This window comes from Sorex fumeus, unplaced genomic scaffold (genome assembly GCF_029834395.1).
Source record: "Sorex fumeus unplaced genomic scaffold, SorFum_2.1 ptg000155l, whole genome shotgun sequence".
Classification (NCBI taxonomy): Eukaryota; Metazoa; Chordata; class Mammalia; order Eulipotyphla; family Soricidae; genus Sorex; species Sorex fumeus.
The window spans coordinates 2,756,306-2,775,705 of NW_026606212.1; the positions used below are offsets into that span (position 1 = coordinate 2,756,306).

The 19,400-nt window shown below is 48.4% G+C and overlaps 2 protein-coding genes across 2 annotated transcripts in view; one reads left to right on the plus strand and one right to left on the minus strand.

Annotated features, from left to right (window-relative positions):
- The first annotated feature begins 3,069 nt into the window (after positions 1 to 3,069).
- On the plus strand, positions 3,070 to 10,430 carry ERP29 (endoplasmic reticulum protein 29). Its single transcript, XM_056107158.1, has 3 exons — positions 3,070 to 3,321; positions 7,465 to 7,603; positions 9,607 to 10,430. The coding sequence occupies exons 1-3, from the start codon at positions 3,193 to 3,195 to the stop codon at positions 10,107 to 10,109; spliced, it is 771 nt and encodes a 256-aa protein (XP_055963133.1). The 5' UTR covers positions 3,070 to 3,192; the 3' UTR covers positions 10,110 to 10,430.
- A 3,577-nt stretch (positions 10,431 to 14,007) lies between these two features.
- Positions 14,008 to 19,400, minus strand: part of NAA25 (N-alpha-acetyltransferase 25, NatB auxiliary subunit) — a 45,933-nt gene continuing 40,540 nt past the window's right edge. The window contains exons 23-24 of the mRNA XM_056107124.1: positions 18,259 to 18,405; positions 14,008 to 16,694 (exon numbers count right to left, since the gene is read on the minus strand). Of these exons, the coding sequence (XP_055963099.1) occupies positions 16,572 to 16,694; positions 18,259 to 18,405 (270 nt within the window). The 3' untranslated portion in view covers positions 14,008 to 16,571. The remainder of the gene's footprint in view (positions 16,695 to 18,258; positions 18,406 to 19,400) is intronic.

Genomic DNA, 19,400 nt, shown 5'->3' on the forward strand with positions numbered 1-19,400 from the left:
AAGGAATAATAGAGAGATTGAGACACAGTGAAAAGATAGAGTTGCATGAGAGAAATGGAACAGAAAAAATAGAAAAATGGAGTAAAGAAAAATCTACTTTAAACTTATTTTGTTTAGGGACAGAATTATATAATTGGAGTTTTCATATTCACAATAAATTTTTCGTAATAAAAAAAGGAAGAGGTATAATGTATCTGATTTTATTGATACTTTTATAAAACACCCTAAATGTTCTGTACAAAAACAAAAACCTACAAGAAAAACAGTATTTCATTACGTATTTGATTTATTGTATTTCTGTTTACATGTAAATTAATTTAAAGCATCATGTTATGAAAAACATAAAAAAGTTAGATACAGAGCCAATTTTTTAATTTATCTTTTTGCCTTGAGGTTATGCCCAGTTCTATTCAGGGCTTACTCCAGACTCCGGAGTTAGGAATCACACCTGCTGGTGTTTAGGGGATCATATACATTGCTAGGCATTAAACCCATATTGGCTACATGGCAAGGCAGGTACCTTATGCATTGTACTCTCTCTAGCCCCAGAAAAATGATCTTAATATCAAAATCTCAAATTATCTACCCATAAAAATAATGCAGTTACTGGTAGTTTCACAAAATAACCGGTTAAATTTGGACAACTGAGGAAAAGAGAAAGCAGAAAGAACATTTTATTTAAGTAAAGTTTAAGTAACTAAACTTTCAACCTAATCAAATTTTTAATACAGGGGCCGGAGTGATAGTACAGAGGGTAGGGCGTTTGCCCTGCACACTGCTGACCTGGGTTTGATCCTGGGCATCCTATATGGTCCCCGGAGCACTGCCAGGAGTAATTCCTGAGTGTAGAGCCAGGAGTAACCCCTGAGCATCGCTGGGTGTGACCCAAAAAGCCAAAAAAAATTTAATACAGCCTATATCTTTTGTTAAGATCATATATTTGCATATCACTGTCTCTGTCACTGTCCTCCTATTGTTCATCATCGAGCGGGCACCAGTAACGTCTCCATTGTGAGAGTCGTTGTTACTGTTTTTGGCATATCAAATACCTCACGGGTAGCTTGCCAGGGTTGGCATGTGGACGGAATACTCTCGGTAGCTTTCCAGGCTCTCTGAGGGGGCAGAAGAATCGAACCCGGGTCAGCCATGTCAAGAAATTTTAATGACTCACTCACAGTAGTCTGAAATAGAAGACTGAACGTTAGAGGTAGGATATAGTCACTTTGCTAAAATTCTGAGATAAATAAAATATCACAAAAGTGGTAGATCAGAAATTCCTACCACTTAGATCTTAGAATATTTTATGGAGCGATAGCACAGCGGTAGGGCGTTTGCCTTGCGCGCAGCCGGCCTGGCTGAGCTGGGTTCGATTCCTCCGCCCCCTCTTGGAGAGCCCGGCAAGCTACCGAGAGTATCTCGCCAGCACGGCAAAGCCTGGCAAGCTACTCGTGACATATTCAATATGCCAAACACAGTAACAAGAAGTCTCACGATGGAGACATTACTGGGCCCGCTTGAGCAAATCGATGAATAGGAAGTGACTGTGTTTTATGGAGCGATAGCACAGTGGTAGGGTGTTTGCCAGCCTGGTCGAGCCAGGTTCGATTCCTCCGCATCTCTGGAGAGCCCAGCAAGCTACCAAGAGTATCTCGCCCGCATGGCAAAGCCTGGCAAGCTCCCTGAGGTGTATTCGATATGCCAAACACAAGTCTCACAATGGAGACGTTACTTGGCCCACTTGAGCAAATCGATGAACAACGGGAGGGCAGTGCTACGGTGCTACTCATATATCTATCAAATAAGGATGAGGGGACTGAGGAGAACTTCACCAAGTGATAAGAGAATGCTTCTGGACAAAGGCCCCTTGTCTCAGTCAAGAACAAAGATCAAACTGTTCAGAGAACAGGCAAACAAAATCAGTGTTACTCTTGACCAATATTTGGCACTTTACTTTTTCCATCTCTCTCTGTCTCTGCCCTCCGTTTTGGGGGCCACATCTACCAGTGCTCAGGGGATCTACTCCTAGTTCTGTGCTCAGGGATTGTTCCTGGAGGTGCTCCTGGGACCATGTGGTGCCAGGGGTAGAACCCAAGAGACCTGCACTCAGACTCGCTCTCTAACCTGTTGAGCCAACCCTCCAGCCCCCATTTTTGTCTCTAAATGAGCCCTTTACCGTCTCAAATTTCAGCACCTTCTCCTTCAAGAATCTTTGAAAACAGAATATTCCCATGCCGCCTTTTTTTTTTCGGGTCAAGAAATTTTAATATAGGACTCATTTCATTCACCTGGGGATGCTCAGGGGTTCCTACTGGCGGTGCTCTGGGGACCCTACGGGATGCCGGGGGCTGAATCCGCGTCAGCCGCGTGTGAGGCAAAGTCTTCCCTGCTGGACTATCACTTCAGCCCCTCGGCTCAAGTCTTCATGAATTCGGTCCTCATAAAGCACGGGGATCCCCAACTCGCCTCTTCCACCCCGGGGCTTCGGAACCGAGGGGTTGCGAGCCCAGAGAGAGCCCCTCCCCCCCGATGTCGCACTTCTCCACAACCCGGCCGGGGGCGAAGAGGGTTGCGGGCCCGACGACGCCCCCACCGCGGCGGCGTGTGGCCTGTGGTCTCTCCCCTTTGTTTTCACTCTGGGGGCGTCCAACGCGGCTGGGCCGGGGTCCTGCTTCCAGAAAACCTGTCTCCCACAGAAGCAGCCCGAACGCCAGCCTGGGCCCGCGTCGCCTCGCGCCACAGGGCTGACGTCGTGGCGCCCCTGACAGAGCGAGGGCCGGAGCGGACGGCACACGCCGCCAGGCCGACGCGCGGCCCGCAACGACGCCGGCCGGCCGCCCCGTCGTCGAAGACCGCGGAAGGCTGCGCGCGCACGGCCGCCGCGGCCCCTCACAGGCGAAGCCGGTCTCGCGCCCTACCCCGCCCCCTGCCCGTCTCGGCCCCGCCCCTGCCCCAAGGCCCCGCCCCTCGCCCCGGGCGTGCTGGCGGGAGCCCAGTGCGCAGGCGCGGCCCACTTAGCTCCACCTCCCTCCTCCGGGGGCACCGCCCTCTGCTCCTCGGCGGGCGTGAGCTTCCGGGCTCTCCACGTGCGCACGCCCGAGCCGGCGCTCGTCGTCACGTGACGCGCGGCCGGCGCTGACTCCGCCACAGGCTGCCCGCTTCGCGCTCGCCGAGCCCGGCGTTACGGCCGCCGCCATGCCTCGCGTCGCCTCTCCAGCCGCTCTGGTTCCGCTTCTGGTGCTCCTGCTGCTCTCGGCTCCGCCCGGCGGCAGCGGCCTGCACACCAAGGGCGCCCTTCCCCTGGATACAGTCACTTTCTACAAGGTAACGGGGCACGGAGACGTTGGGTTCCGGGGCAGCCCCAGAGACGCGCACCCGCGGGGGCTCCGGGGGCCTGAGGAAGCGCCCGTGACGACGGTTCCTGGCGCTTCCCGCCACCCGTTCTAGGCCTTGAGGCGGCCGGGCCCGGGGCGGCAACGGCCCGCGGGGCATCGCGCTCCAGCCTCCTCTCGCCCCCGTTGCCTTGGCAGCGTTTTTTTTTTTTTTTACCGGCTTCCCCACACTGAGGACTGACGGGAGGACAGCCGAGGGGTCCGATGCCGCCCGCGTCACTCCCTTGGGGCCAGAGATAGGCCGCTGCCCCGCGAGCCCCGACCCTTGAGCCCCAGGTGGGAGACCCGGGGGGCGGCGTCGTGTCGCTCCCCCACCTCCCCCTGGCTTCCCGCGGGCTCAATCGATGCCCGCTTGGCGCCTGCCAACGGCCACCCGCCACCCTGCTCAGCCTCCTCAGGGGATAGTGCGGGCGTGAAGAATAAGCCTGACTCGGGCATCCTGGGTCCAGACCTGCTCGAATCAGAGCAAGACCACGGGAGGACTCGCCCCTATTCCCCCACTTTCTGTTGACAGAGTTGGGGGGATGGGAGAGGGGGCCTGGCCTGGATTCATAAATGTTGGAAATGTTTGATGGCCGAATGCAGCCCGGGCTCCCTCCCTTGGCTGCTGACTTCCCCGCTGGCCGCTTTTAGCATCACCTAGGAGATGGGCAGGCCAGTTGAGGGAACCGATCTTGGTGTTTTTTTTTTTTAATTTTTTTTAATGTTTTAATTGAATCACAGCGAGATACACAAGTTACAAAGTTGTTGGTGATTGTGTTTCAGTCATAGAATGTTCCAGAACCTGGCTGAACCCATCTGTTTATAATTTTTTTCTTTCTGTACCCACTGCTGGAAGTGAAACCAAGAAGTGGAGCTCTAAATCTAATCTCAAGACGGGGAACTCTTCCTCTTTGAAACAGCTTCTGTGGATGGGACACCTGTGGCTCACTTGAGACAGAGTTCCCAGAATTTTAAAGTGTAGATGTGGCTGGTTGGTCCAGCACCTGATACCTTTTCCACCATTATTGGCGAAGTGGCCTCCCAGCCCATGGAGCTGGGAGCGGGTAACGGAAAGACTGTTTATGACTTGACGGAAACTGTTAACTGGCAAGATAACGGTATTTCAGGGCCAGGGCGGCAACACTGGGCTTCAGGTAGCATATCTTGTAGACACTGGAGTTAGGGTTTCATCCTGACAGTGCATGCCAGGTGCTTCCCGGAAACACAGATACACAGATGCTTTCAGTCCTGCATCCTCAGAAACAGTTGCTGCTTGAGAGCAAAAAAACCTAATTACTTGCTACCTCTTGATGCTTCCATCCCTGTGAAGTGGCAGTCACATTCCCCATCTCATTTTCTCTGGACAGCACTCTTGGCTGATTTTTTTTCCCCCTTTTGATCTTCTCCGTCACTCGAATACAAGAACTTCCTGTCCATGTTGTTCACTGACCACTGAAGGCAGCAGGTTCTCTCATGTAGGGACTTAGTTTGTTGAATGAAGGAAGGAACAAATGCCTCCTGCTGCTCCTTTTTAAATATCACCCCCTTACTCCCTTCTTTGCCTTCCACAGATTCTAATGTAATTTTGTTGTTTATTTCTTGCTTTTCCCCACTAACTAGAACCTATTTTCTGAAGTGTTGCATTTCTTTACAACAGTACTGGGCAGGGGCAATGGTCTCTCGGTGTCTTATTTATTTTTTTAAATTCAGTGGCTGAATGAATAATGAATTCATCTGACCCTGAAGAAGCAAGTTCCCAGAGCAGGGGGAGAATTTAAGGACTGGAATACACGCTCTGCATGTAGGAACCTCTTTGTGGGTTCAGTGTTCAGCATCACATGGTTCCCTCAGTATCCCCAGGATTGGCCCAGGGAGGGAAAAAATGAAAGCAAATCTCGTAAATGTGGGTGATGGGGAAACCAGTTCCTCAAGGAAGAGGTTTCTAAAGCAGCACAAACTACTAAAAGAAGAAGAAACAATTCATCATGCAGTTGTTTGCCACTTAAGGCCATTCTGCTGATAGATCGGAATCGCAGAAGTAGGCGTGGCAGAGCACTTGCCTTGCATTTGAGTTGAGATACCCTGGTTTGGAGTCCAGTGCCGCCCTCTCCCTACAAAAGATGACCCAAAAGCCCACCCCCAACCCAGGCATGGAACATCTGCCACATTCCCAGTGCTCCTGGGCTCTTAGCTTAGACAGGAACACAGGGCCAAAGACCTTAAATCCATTCTAGTGGGGACGACTGGCGGCAATGGGCAAATAAGAATCTCACAGTCATGAATTAAGTGATGAAGGCGGTGAGGAAAGAGGGTAATGCAATAGGGAATCATGGAAATGAAATGGCCCTAGATGGCATGAGTATAAGAGGCCTCTCCCTTAGGAAGGAACCGTTGGACTAAGCTTAAAGAACCATGGGAAGAAGGGTTTTCAAGCGAGCAGAGAGAGAGGAAATGAAAAAGGCCCATAATGGAACAGGTTTGATGTGTTGGACTGAAATAAGGCCAGCTGGACCACAGGGATATGCTCTGATTTATATTTTAAGTCTTCCCTGCTTTTTAAAGGCCCCCTCCCAGGGCTCAAACTTTTTGGGGTCAGTGACCACTTGAAGATTACTTGTTCTGATAATCTTCCTTTTGTCCCTAGGCACTGTTTAATTTTTTTGGCTTAAAACTCAAAATTAGAAGGATATCAACATAGTGAAAAGATTAACAGAGTTATGTCAGCTTAACTTCGGACAGCGATTACCTCTGATCCGAAAGTGACCAGCAGCGAACACCGATTAGAAGATAGAAGATAAAATGTTTTAGAAAGAAATGTATTAGCCACTAAAGTCAGTTGTTAAGTTTAAAAACCTGTATATTGGGAGTAATCCAAAGAAAATCCTTGGATTCCTCACCAAATGACATATACGCTCTTGTAGGTTCTCTCCTAGGCATATATACCCAAAGGAAATGAATGGAAGTGGTCGTGAAACTTGTATAGCCAAAAGGTTACAAAAGGAACAGCCCAGGTGTTCATCAGCCAGTGCTGATAGCTATGGGCTATCCCTAAGGTGGAATTTGACCATAAAAAGGAGTGAAGTACTGCTTCATGCTCCAGTCTCAATGAACCTTTAAAACATACATAGTGAAAGAAACCTGATTTAAAAGATTACATATTGTATGATTCCATTTGAGGAGACGGAGCAGATTTATTAGCGGTGGTTGCCAGAGCCTGCGGGGAGGGAAGACTCAGGAACGATTGCTCAGTGGATTAGGGGTTCCTTTTCAGGAGGTTACAAAACATTAACACTAAACCAATGTGAATTGTGCACTTAAATATGGTGAACTTGGGCTGTGAATTTTAACACTTTTAAAAACTTGCCCCTGATTGTATAGGACCTGAATATTGAACCAAGGAACTTCAGGGAGAGAATCATGCCCCATACCTGCCTTCTCAGCAACTTCCTATGCCCTCTAAAGTTGCAGAGTTCAAACTCTGGACTCCCTAGCTAGTACCCTTCGACGTGTTAACTTCGTTTACATGATTAGTCTTTGTCAGATTTCATATTCACTGAGAAGGGCTCCCGAGGATCAGGTATGACCCAAGAATCTCCTTTGTCTCAACAGAGGAGACACAGGAGAAGTAGGCCCTAGGGCTTCAGAAGAAACAAGCCTTGGCACTGAGCCAGTGGGCAGTCCAGTGGGCCAGGAGCTTGCCTTGCAAACAGCCAACCCACATTCGAATCCAGGCACCCCAGATGGTCCCCTGAGCACCGCCAGGAGTGATCCCTGTGTGCCGAGCTAAGAATAACCCCTGAACATTGCCAAGTATGGCCTAGAAATCAAAAAAAGAAACAAGCCTTTAGTTCTGTTTCGTATTGGTAGGGTTGGCCTTTGATTAGTTTGCTCATGTTCCAGATGGGGTCCCCAGCATGTCAAAAGTGCCTCCAGATGATGAGACGACTAGAAGGATGAATGAATATTAGTATGTTGGAGCTTGTGGACTTGGTTTCTACTTTATTAAACAGGGGGTCCTTGGGAAAGGGAATTAACCCCCCTCTCCAAAAGTTTCCTTGGAACCCCCCACTTGCTCAGCTCTATACGTCTTCAGGTCATTCCCAAAAGCAAGTTCGTCTTGGTGAAGTTCGACACCCAGTACCCCTACGGTGAGAAGCAGGATGAGTTCAAGCGTCTGGCTGAAAACTCGGCCTCCAGCGATGATCTCTTGGTGGCAGAGGTGGGGATCTCAGGTATGAACGAGTCCAGGATGCTGGGGAGGGCAGAGAGGGAGGAAGCTAGGAATTTCTGCATTTGTAGGGTAAAGTCCCACCCAGTGCCTTTGTCTGGGCCACAACAACAGAGGTGTAGATGAAGTTTGCCCTCTCGAGGAAGCCAGGACCCATGCAAGCTTAGATTGAGGCTCTGGCCACAGAACTCGGCTCAGCAGCGTTTCAGGTATCTGTGGGGAGGAAGCCCACCACCTCACACTGCAGTCAGGAGCTTGGTTCTCACGGGGTTCTGGTGGGGTGCAGTGCCAGTCCTCCCACAGGGTACCACATTCCAGCCTCATTTTAGCTCTCTTGTACCAGTTTGGTTTTGGCTTTTGACTTCCATCCATCAGAGCTGCCACTGAACCAGGAATCTTTCACCGTGGCAGCTTTAAGAATCATTGCCAGACGGAAGAGATAAGCTCAAAGGGCTGCTGTGTGTTTTGCATGTGAGAGCCCCAGCTTTGATCCCAGGGGCACCACCTGGGTGTGGCCCCTGTGCACTCCTGGGTATGGCCCTCACATCCCACACCCGAGAGATAGTACAGGGATTAAGGTTCTTGCTTGGCCTGTGGCCGACCCAGGTTTTATCCTCAAGCACCACCAGGAGTAATCCCTGAACACAAAATTCTGTCTGAGAAGAGGCTCATTACCTCCATTTTAGTGGTTTGTTCAAGAACTCCATCAAAAACATTCCCTTCCGCTCCCTGCTTCCCCTGTCTCGGACGCCTTGGTTCCCTAGTGGGCACATGAGTCTGCTGGTAGAGAGAGCTGGCTTCTCCAGAGCAGTGGGTCTACTTTGTCAATTGAGCCGGTTCTTTGGGGAATTTTATCCTGCTACTACTAATATAATAACATCTGACGTTTATCAAATGTTTGTCTTATGACTGCTCTGAAAGCAGTACTGTGACCAGTTTTTCAGTCAAGGGATTAGATGCTTAGTAGCTTATGCTCTAGATGCTAGTTTAGCATGACAGAACTGGGATCAGAGCCCCAGTTGGTATCATTCTTTGCAGTATATTGGAAACCAATCATCACCTAGGATGTAGCAGACACTGTACCACTGTATTTATTTCTTTTTGCTGGCGTCGGGGATGGAACCCAGAACCTCACACATGCAAGGGAAGCACTGTACGATTGAGCGCCATCCCAGACCCAGGGTACCATGCATTAAGTACTTATGGTACCATATATTAAGTACTTACTCTACTAGGTTAAAGGCACATCCCCTGGTGGAGGCACCCAGTAGCCTTTGTTTTTGTCAGACTGTTTATTCCCTACTTAGTCTCTCCGTAAGCAGCACACAGCTTTGTGCCTCAGAGCTCTGGCACTTGACCATCTTTCCACCTTCTTGCACTCTTCCCAGATTTTCGTATGTCTGCCTGTTGGCTCTTCAGCTCCCTCCATGCATGCTCTCTTTGAGGCCTTCCATGGCCACTTAAAGTGGTTGCCCTCCCCACCCCTGTCACATCACTCGGCTTTTCATTATGGCCCACCCATCGATGCCCATCTGTTACTTTCTTCTCACTATTAGATAAAACTAGTGTTGAGAGCTTGGTATTTTTCTTTCTTTTTGGGTCACACCCAGTGATGCGCAGGGGTTACTCCTGGCTCTGCACTCAGGAGTTGCTCCTGGTGGTGCTTGGGGGACCATATGATGTCTGGGAATCGAACCCGGGTCAGCCGTGTGCAAGGCAAACGCCCTACCCGCTGTACTATCGCTCCAGCCCCAGAGCTTGGTGTTTTTAATGTCAAGTCGATTCCCAGCCCATAGAGCAGACCCTGCACAGAGTGGGCTTGTAGCATTGAGTATCCTGAGCGTTGCTGAGGAGCTAAAAGTTCAGAGAGGCTGCCTGAGTAACGCCACATGGCTAGGAGTTAGCAGAGGAGCCCTTGTTACTCATCCCCGTCACTTAAGCCCCATAGCCATCACCTGCCCTCCTTGCCTCGTGGTCTTGCTTCTCATATCTGGTTTCTGTTCACAGATTATGGCGACAAGCTGAATATGGAGCTGAGTGAGAAATATAAGCTGGACAAAGAGGACTATCCAGTCTTTTATCTCTTCCGGGACGGGGACTTTGAGAACCCTGTCCAGTATAGTGGGGCGGTAAAGGTTGGCGCCATCCAGCGCTGGCTAAAGGGCCACGGGGTCTACATAGGCATGCCTGGGTGCCTGCCTGTGTATGATGGCCTTGCCAGCGAGTTCATCAAGGCCTCCAGCAAAGAGGCCCGCCAGACCGTCCTGAAGCAAGGGCAGGACACCCTTGCGAGCGTGAAGGAGTCTGAGAAGAAGTGGGCCGAGCAGTACCTGAAGATCATGGGGAAGATCTTAAACCAGGGTGAGGACTTCCCGGCGTCAGAGATGACCCGGATCACCAAGTTAATTGAGAAGAACAAGATGAGCGACGGCAAGAAGGAAGAGCTCCAGAAGAGCCTAAACATCCTGACTGCCTTTCAGAAGAAGGGGGCCGAGAAGGAGGAGCTGTAAAGGCACCCCAAAGTTTTCAGTTTGATGGGAGTGGCGCGGGGAGGGTGGTGGTGGGGAAGTTACCTGCTGGCTCTGAGGCCCTCCTGGGATGTGGGAGTGGTAGAAGGGGCACAGAAATCTATGCCCTTCCACTTGATGTTGGCGTGACCAACCACGTTTGGGACAGATAGCTCTAGAACAAGTCGGTATAGCTGGATGCTTGAATCCGTCGATGGTGGAACCCCCGCGCAGGAATTGGTGCTATAAAGATGAGTGTACAGCCCACCTCTCCCTGACAGTGTGATTCTGACCCAATTAAAGTTTCGCTGTTTTGTTTAAGTGAACCTGAAGCCATTCCGTTTTCTCTTAGAACTTAAGAACCTGGGCCCATGATGCGCTCTCGTTTGAATTTATGAATCATTCTAAGCTGGTATGGACAGTGCTTTCCCAGGGCAATTAATGAGCCTGTGACACTCTGGAAGTGGGTCCCAGCTGAAAGCTGCCTTCATCGTTCTAACTCCAGCATTCGGACTACCTGGCTGGGGCGGGGGTAGCATGCACTGCCCGTTTTCAGGATGCGTGGGGCCAGAATGGAATGCAGTGGTAGAGCACTTTCGCGTGTTCCCTGGCACCAAAAAAACAAAAATAATATTTTAAAGAATAGCATTAACAAGGTTGGTTCCACCCACCACCTCCTATCCCCCACCCTATAGGATTTAAGGAAGGAGTGGGAGAGAGTGGGGTTTAGTAAGCTGAATGGGGATGTGTGAGAGGAGTTTGGGGGATGCTTTAAAGAGCAGAGTGGGGAGCACTTGGAGCAGGGACTGCACTGGTTACTCGCCATAGGATGCCCACTTTCATACTTTCCAAACACCAAACCCCAGCTCATGAAATGGCTTGTTTGTACCCACATAAAAGGTGAACAGAATTGGCAAATAAAATCTTAAAATGGTTGCCACCTGCCAGATTATAATCACTAGGGGATTTAGCAAAGTCTGCATCGGTAAGGCCCTGGGCTGGATCCCCACTCTGCATGTACTCCAGGGAACTTGGTGTGCCCCTTGGAACCGGAGTAAGGGATGGGGATACTGGAAATGCAGTTCAGAGAGAGAATGCCGCCACCCCCAAACGCAAGGCCCTGGGGTCAGTCCCTGCCACTGCCTCCTCCTTGCTCCCCAAATAAACACACACTGCCCTCCCGTTGTTCATCGATTTGCTCGAGCGGGCCCAGTAAGTCTCCATTGTGAGACTTCTTGTTACTGCGTTTGGCATATTGAATACTTTCGGTAGCTTGCCAGGCTCTCCGGGAGGGGCGGAAGAATTGAACCCGGCTCAGCCGGGCTGGCTGCACGCAAGGCAAACGCCCTACCGCTCTGCTATTGCTCCAGCCCCAAATAAAGGCAGGAGATTCCCTGTGTTGAATTGGGAAGAACAAGAATTTGTGATAGCTTGGGCTAACAATTCAAACCAACCAGGTAAAAGATACTCAAACCTAGATGCCTGCCTGCCAACATGGGACTCTACATACTTGTTTCTACCTTTGCTTTCATGTGTGAGGTCTCGGGTTCAACTCCAGGACTGGAAGGGAAAAGTATTCCCCCTTACCATCATTTCAAAAATGTGGGCACAATCTCTTGAGTGCTTTGCTTTAAAGTTCTTTTCTCATCTAAAACAGTTACTTCCGAAGAAAATGTATTTGCCATCTTAAGAAAATTAAGACAGGGGCCGTAGTGATAGTATAACGGGGAGGGCATTTGCCTTGCAAACAGCTGGCCCAGGTTCAGTCACTGGCTTCCCATATGGTTCCCCAAGCTCCACCAGGAGTAGTTCCTGAGTGCAGAGCATTGCTGGCTGTAGCCCAAAAACAAAACAAAAAAATTAGATACCTGGCGAGTAGGACTAAAGGCAAATAAGGCTCCTGTCAGACAATGAGATGGTGGTATCTGTGGGTTCTCGGATGGATGTGCTGAGAATCACAAGCTTCGAGTGTTTAAATGAAGCTCTTTTACCAAATATTTTCCATTGAAGATGGGTCTTGTCTAGAGTCTGAAGTGATTAGTTGATGCCATGTTATTTTTAATGTAGGAATACTGCTATTTAGCCACTGATTAAGCTAACTGAAGCAATGCCACATAACAATCTTCCTTGACTGCCAAATAGATCCCCCATTTGGGGGGGGGGGGTTGGGTTGCACCTGGTGATGCTTAGAGGTTACTCCTAGCTCTGCACTCAGGAATTACTCCTGGCGGTGTTTGGGGGGACCATATGGGACGCTGGGGACTGAACCCGGGTCGGCCGTGTGCAAGGCCTGCTGTACTTGAGGCTACACCCAGCAGTGATCAGCTGATTTCTGACTTGTGCTCAGAGATTACTCCTAGTAGTGCTTGGGACCATATGTGCTGCCAGGGATGGGACTGGATTGACCCCAGAATCCATTACGCATAATTTAAGGGAATTTTTTATTACCTGCAGCAAGGGAGATCCTGGATCAATAGGAAGTACACTGGGGATGGGAAGGGGTTAGGGCGTGTGCCCTGCACACAGCCCACCCGAGTCCAATCCCTGGCACTGCACAGCCTGAGCTGCATCACATCCTCAGGCCAAGTACCACAAGTGGCCCTAGACTTCTGAGCACCACTGGGGAGGACCCCAGATCCCCCCAAAAGCAAACAAGAATCATGTTCTATGAAAACGACAAGTCACTCCACATGGTGCCCACGAGTAATTTTGGGGCCCTTGGGGCTCTGCATGTGGAAGTCCCAGGTTCAAACCAGAGCACCACTAGGTGTGTCCCCCATCCCGCAAAAGTTTACAATAGTAAATGACACCACCCCAAAATGCTAAAAGGGCAGTAGTATTTTGGGATTTAGTGGTCTCATTTATAACCCTAAATGGTCTCATTTGTGTGTATGAACAGAATCTAAAATATAATCTGGCACATAAGCACTACTACGTATATGTGGAATTAATGCCCAGCGTGCAAGGCACTACTTGGGGAAAGGGATGGGGGAAGATACTCTCAAGTGGTATTCAGGGGCCTCGGGCCAATCCTGGCAATTCTTAGCTAATCTGGACGCTTGGTTGATGGGAAGGTCCAAGGAGTGAGTGCTGCTTGGGGCCCTGTGGTGCCAAGGACCGTGCAATCCATGCCAACCCTGCTAGTATGCCAGGACACCTGGAGCTAGACATGGTATTGCCAGAGGAGAGGCATGTGATGCTGAGTGAACCGTGTCTGGGGTTTACAGTAACCAACCCTGCAAGGCACTACACAAAAACCTGATAGTGCTGGAGAGTTGAGCAGGTAGGACATTGGCCTGGCAATCAGCCAACCTATGCTTGATCCCTGGCGTCTGAGCCTGCCAGGAGCAAGCGCCAAGCGACTGTCCCAAACCCCCCCCCAAAAAAATATTTAAAAAACTGCCTTAGAATAAAAATTTAAAACCCACAAATATGACTTTGTTTGGTAGTGGGATTAAGGCCAGAGACAGCCCAGTGGCCAAGAGATGGAGCGTCCCAGGTCCAATCTCCAGCACTGCTAGGTGTGTCCCCAAAAGAAGTAACACTAATTTGAGATTACTAACACATTTTAAAAGATGTAATTTACAGGAATTGAAACAAAAGTAAACGAGACCCGGGGGCCAGAAAGTACAATGGGTAGGGCCCTTGCTTGCCACATAGCTGACTTGGGTTAGATGCCCAGTGCCCCTATAGTCCTCAATCACCACCAGGAGTGAACCCAGAGTGCAAAGCCAAATAAGCAAACCCTGAGCATTGCCAGGTGTGGCCCAAACCCCCACTTCCCCCAACAAGAACTAGGCAGAAGTGCCACCTAAAATGTTTGATAAGCTTCACTTAATTCTGAAGAAATACTGAATACTTCCCATGTAAGTAGGAAGAGTTTCAATAAAAAGGCCATAGATACATTGAAACCCCTTTTATATTCAAAGTTAAAATGAAAGACATCCAAATTGAACATAGTGATTGCAAAATATAATGCAATTTTGAACAATTAAAATTATGAAAATATACAAAATTGATGGGAACACAGCTAGGCATCTGTACATTTTCCATTACGTGGAGAACACTAAAAATTTCTCTACCTTTTACCCACATCCGATAAATGATTTAAACTAAGTTTGCTTTGGAGATATTAACTTAGGATCTCAGTAGTATAAAAAGCAGTAATTTTTCAGTCTGTAAACAGTAGTCAGTTTTTTTTCTTTTTTTTTAAATACTAATTTTCACACAGAAACAAAACCAAAAAACCCACACAGACCAGAATAGGAGCAGCAGCAATGGGTCTGGGAATTCTCTTCAAATATCGATGAATTACGATTGCTGGAGAGGGTGCTTTTTTCACTCATGTAAGAATATATATATAGATATATATCTATATATATAGTCCCCCCCACACACTGTACACAATTTATAGTGCATGACAGTTTCCAAAAGAATAGATCGATAAGAGATATTGGCCATTTCTGCATAATTTCATTTTTAAAAACAATTATCTCGATGTAGGGGGGGTGGATCTAATCGAAATGCTATTTTTACTGGGAAAATAAGCAAGTAACAAATGAAGCCTAACCTCAATGTAAAACACGGTTTGCTACTAAAGCCAGTAGAGGTCCCAAGTGCCCCTAGATGAGAGTTGGCCCGTGTAGGGACCACCAGAGTGGAGGAACTGCAGAGCAGAGGCTGGTACAGCGGGCACACACATCTGCTAAATTGATCAGTCAGCTGAGAGACTTTTTTTCAAAGAACATTTCTATTTCTATGTACAGTATTTTTGGATATTCCAAGAAACATCATTGCAAGAACACATGCCATATACACACAAAGTTCCATCTAAACAAGCCATGGTTTTATGACATTTATGATGCGTTGTCATTGAGTCAGACTGGGAATCGGCCAGAATTTTCAATTCACCTTGTTCCTTTTGGAATGGGGTGTAACTGCTGCGGTTACCAATTTACACCTAAAATCATTTTTTGCGATTACTTGGACTAGGACCCAAGCAGCCTTACTTTGAAAGGGAATGTAGAAAGTTTGTAAGAAATTCCCTTGGATGTTTGGTTGTAAGTTGAGATGAGGGAACAAAATGTAAAGCTTTACATACAGATTTTCAAGCTCTCTTTTAGCTGCATTTAAAAGAAAAAAGTACATCTCGCTGTAGAAGTGAATTAGCGAAAGCCTTTATGGTCTTCAAAAATAACCCTCCAGATGAGATGCTGGAATTGCCCCCTCCAACTCATTCCTGTGCTCTCACAGAATTACTCACTGTGACTTGAGTCAACAGTCCAGAAACAAAAGCACAAACACAGAAAGGTTATCAAAGCAACTGTGGAAGTTTAACATTTTCAAGAGCGACGCTGTTCTTTTTTTGTCAGACCAACCTCTGAAGCTGGAGGTGAAAACTGTAAACGCCTGGTATCCTTCTCAAGTTACAAAAGTCAACTGAATCTCAACGCCCAATGGACATTTCTTTCGTCAGCCTACAACTAGGTTAAGTCCATAATATACATTTCTTCCTTCCCAGCCCGCCCCTTTAAAAAATGCTAACGTATTAAAACTTTATTTTCGAGCATATATATATGTACATATATATGCAGACATATGCGTGAAAATATGTATGTAAAAGCATATACATACATTATATAATATATATACCCACACGCAACCAAGGACACTGGTATTGGCGTTGCCTGCATCCACCGTGTGGCCCTCTCTTCTCCCCAACAGTGATTCCCATCCTTCCCACGCGGGTCCAAGACGACACGCACGCCCCCGGCAGGCTTCTCTGTGGTCTGCACTGCTTTCCCCTTCCAAAGAGCTGCAAGTTAGCAGAAGGCCTCTGCGACTCCGCTAGGGTGGAGCAGTTTGGCCCTTGAGACTCTTGAGCCAGAGACATGAGTGCCTGTGAGTGGCTGAAGTGCATCAGAGGCCCCTGGTGACTGCCTTGGGTTCTATGGGAACCAGGCAGCCGAGTAAGTTTCAAAACTAAACTGCGGCCAAGAAAAGAGCCAGCTCACAGCCCCGGGCCCTCCGCTTCTGCTTTTTAAGGGCTGGAGACTCAGGCCAGATGCCCGTGGCCGTCAGGGAAATGGCACACCATTCAGCTGCTCTGAGGTCGATGTTTTAGTTTAGTTTCTATTGCTGATTTTATAAGACACCTCCCCACACACACCAGAAGCTCTGGTCACGGGAGTGAGGAAAGGTGGGGTTCTCTTGGGCTGCCGTATGCATATGAACATGTATAAAAAGTGGTCAAACCCAGGTGAGGGTTCTGCTTCTGGTTTATGTACAATAATTTAATCAGTTGTATACATTTAATACCTAAAAAATTAATTCACAATCGAAGTCCTTCATGCATTTATGAGGGGGCTCTAGATTAAAATGACGGTCAGTCAGACGTAGCTTCTGCCCGGGGAGGTGATGCCATTCTCTGTTGTCAGATCGGCAGTGCCTGTCATTCACGCTTCCTTATATTGTCAGTTTCTTTGTGGTCTCAAGTCTTTTTTTCAGCAGCTCCCCAATTTCCAGAAGTGAGTGTAAATAACTACTCTGCACCTTCCCTTGCACAGTCTTTGAAAATTTTCTCTCTTCCTACAAAGGAAACAGAAATTAGTATTGTTCAAAACGCTTTCCGGCTCTCCCGGCCCTGGAGACGCCCAAGTTCTCCCTTGGATGTTAGTCTCTCTCAGTCTCTCTCCTCCTTCCCCTTCCTAACCGTCTCCAAATAAAACGTTTTGTTTCAAAAAACAAAACAAAAAACCCTCCTCCAGGTTCCCCGATGATAGCTGATAACAGATGGTAATAACTTGTCATCCCTTCTGGTCTCATCGCAAGGTCTGGGGCAGAGAATCCAGTTCACAAGAGCCACAGAACGCTGCAGTGCAGAGATACGCCCCCCCCCCCCCCCCAGCAAGTCTTTTGCTTTACATGATTCCTTCAAGTACATTTCTGCAAGTTACATGAAGTGAAAACCAGATTCCTGGTTATTAGTTTCAAAAGAAAAAGACGTATGGGCCAAGCACTAGCACAGCGGGGAGGGTGCCTCCATGCACACCACCAACCCAGGTTCAATGCCCGGCACCCCATATGGCCCCCGACCACCACCAGGAGTGACTCCTGAGTGCAGAGCCAGGAATAAGTCTGAGCATTACTGACTGTGGCACCAGATAAAATAAACAAACATAAAAGAAAAAGACTTACAGAAGTTCAAAGTTTCTTGGACATGAAATCACTGTTACCGGGACTGGCTGTGTGAAAGCAGCAGGAGGGTAGGACGCCGGTGAGTATGATAAATAAGGCCGAGCACAGTGGTCAAGTGTGCGGCCCCAGAGAGCACCGTAGCTAGAAAGTGCATGGGCACGACTGAAGGACAAGCCAAGCTGGTGTGCGCACCACCACGGGCTGCGTGAGCCCAGGGGAGGCCACCGACATCGCAATAGCCACAGTTTTGGGAACGGGGAGGGGGAAAGCTTTCCCGAACTTTCCCCACACTTGGCCAGTGTGAGAGCCAAGTACCTGTGCAGTCTGAGGGGCGGTGCAGACACTGAGGACAGAGTTGGAGTGTGCAGAGAGAGGGGCCAGGGAGATCAAGCACGCAGAGCGCCAAGGGAGTCTGAGCCAAGCCAGCCCTGACCAAAACACCATCAAAGACTGCACAGAAACTGCTGGCAGCAATGGTTCTTTTTCTTTTTTTTCTTCCCCCCATTCGGATCACACCCAGCGATGCTCAGGGGTTACTCCTGGTTCTGCACTCAGGAATTACTCCTGGCGGTATTGGGGGGACCTTATGAAAAGCCGGGAATCGAACTCAGGTCAGCTGCAAGCAAGGCTATGCCTGTACTATCGCTCCAGCCCTGCAACAGTTCCTTCTTGGAAGGGAAACTCGGAGCTGAGAATGGAGGAGGCGTTTCACAGTATACTGTTTTATTACCCTTTGAGTTGTTTTTTTTTTACCACCTGCATATTATACTTTACAAGACAAGGGAAGGCTTAAAAAAGGAAACCAAAACACTGAAGAATTTAGCCCATCACCAAGCCACCATGAACACAAGAGAAAAATTCCATGTACCTTTCAGCCCCAAGTCCCCCACAAAGAGAGCAGCAAACCACAAACCTGTCAAGAACACCTGGTATCTACTCGCCTCCACCCGCTTACCGGTGAGAGTGAAGTGTCTTCTAAAATAAGTTCTTCAAGTTTAAGTGCAATTAGATGTGTTTCAAGCCCTTTGATGTGATCCAGAACATTGGAAATCAGAGTCTGAAGCCCAGTGACATAGTCTTGAAAACTGGTAAAGACACGAGGCTGGAAAAAAGAGCGGCCAGGTGAGAGAGCATTAAACATATTTCTCATAAACTAATATACTGTGGAGCTATTTAATCTACACTAACAGTTAATAGGAACAGATGGGGAGAGGGAGAATTAGGTGACAACAGCCAAGAAAATTCTTAGAGGTTTTTATACTTTTATACCCTGATACTAGCACTGATCTAGATGATTCTGTTACATAAAGAAACATGGGGTCAGGCTTACAGCTCAGTTGTAAGAACACTTGCCTTGCATTGTATCAGGCTCTGGGTTCAGTTCAAACAAACAAAAGGGAACTGGCAAAGAATAAAGGCATCAAGTCCAAGGACCAGAGCACAGTTCCGCAGGCGAGCACCTGCCCTGCACGCAGCTTATCTGGTTCCATCCCCAGCACCATGCATACTTCCCGAACCCAAGCCAGCCAAGAGCGCCCCTCCCCCGCAAAATAAGAGTGTATATGATTCCAATCTCTGCATATAAAGAATACCAAGATGTTTAAGTGATGGTGTTCAAAGGAATGGCTTCAAATGGATAAATGCTACTAGGATAACTAGGATGACACCTTTCAGAATGTAAAAGTGACAGCTGGGCCAGAGTGATGGGATAACGGGTAGGGCACTTGCCTTGCAAGTGGCTGACGCGGATTTGATCCCTAGCACCCTGTATGGGTTGCCAAGCCCACCAGCAGTGATCCCTGAGTGCAGAGCCAAGAGCCCTAAGCCAACCCAGGTGTAGCTCAAAACAAAACCAAAATAAAATGGAAACATTAAAATTAATTCCAGGGGCTGGAGCAATTGCACAGCGGGTAGAGCGTCTGCCTTGCATGCGGCCAACCCTGGTTCGATTCCCAGCATCCCATATGGTCCCCTGAGCACCGCCAGGGATAATTCCTGAGTGCAGAGTCAAGAGTAACCCCTGTGCTTGGCCGGGTGTGACTCAAAAAAAAAAAATAATAATAAAAATAAAATAAAATAAATTCCAAAAAGATTAAA

Bases quoted from the DNA above. Each gene is read 5' to 3' on its own strand.
- ERP29 (XM_056107158.1), top strand. From the start codon at position 3,193: ATGCCTCGCGTCGCCTCTCCAGCCGCTCTGGTTCCGCTTCTGGTGCTC. The intron at 3,322-7,464 runs GTAACGGGGCAC...ATACGTCTTCAG, and splicing joins ATACAGTCACTTTCTACAAG to GTCATTCCCAAAAGCAAGTT. The intron at 7,604-9,606 runs GTATGAACGAGT...TTCTGTTCACAG, and splicing joins GGCAGAGGTGGGGATCTCAG to ATTATGGCGACAAGCTGAAT.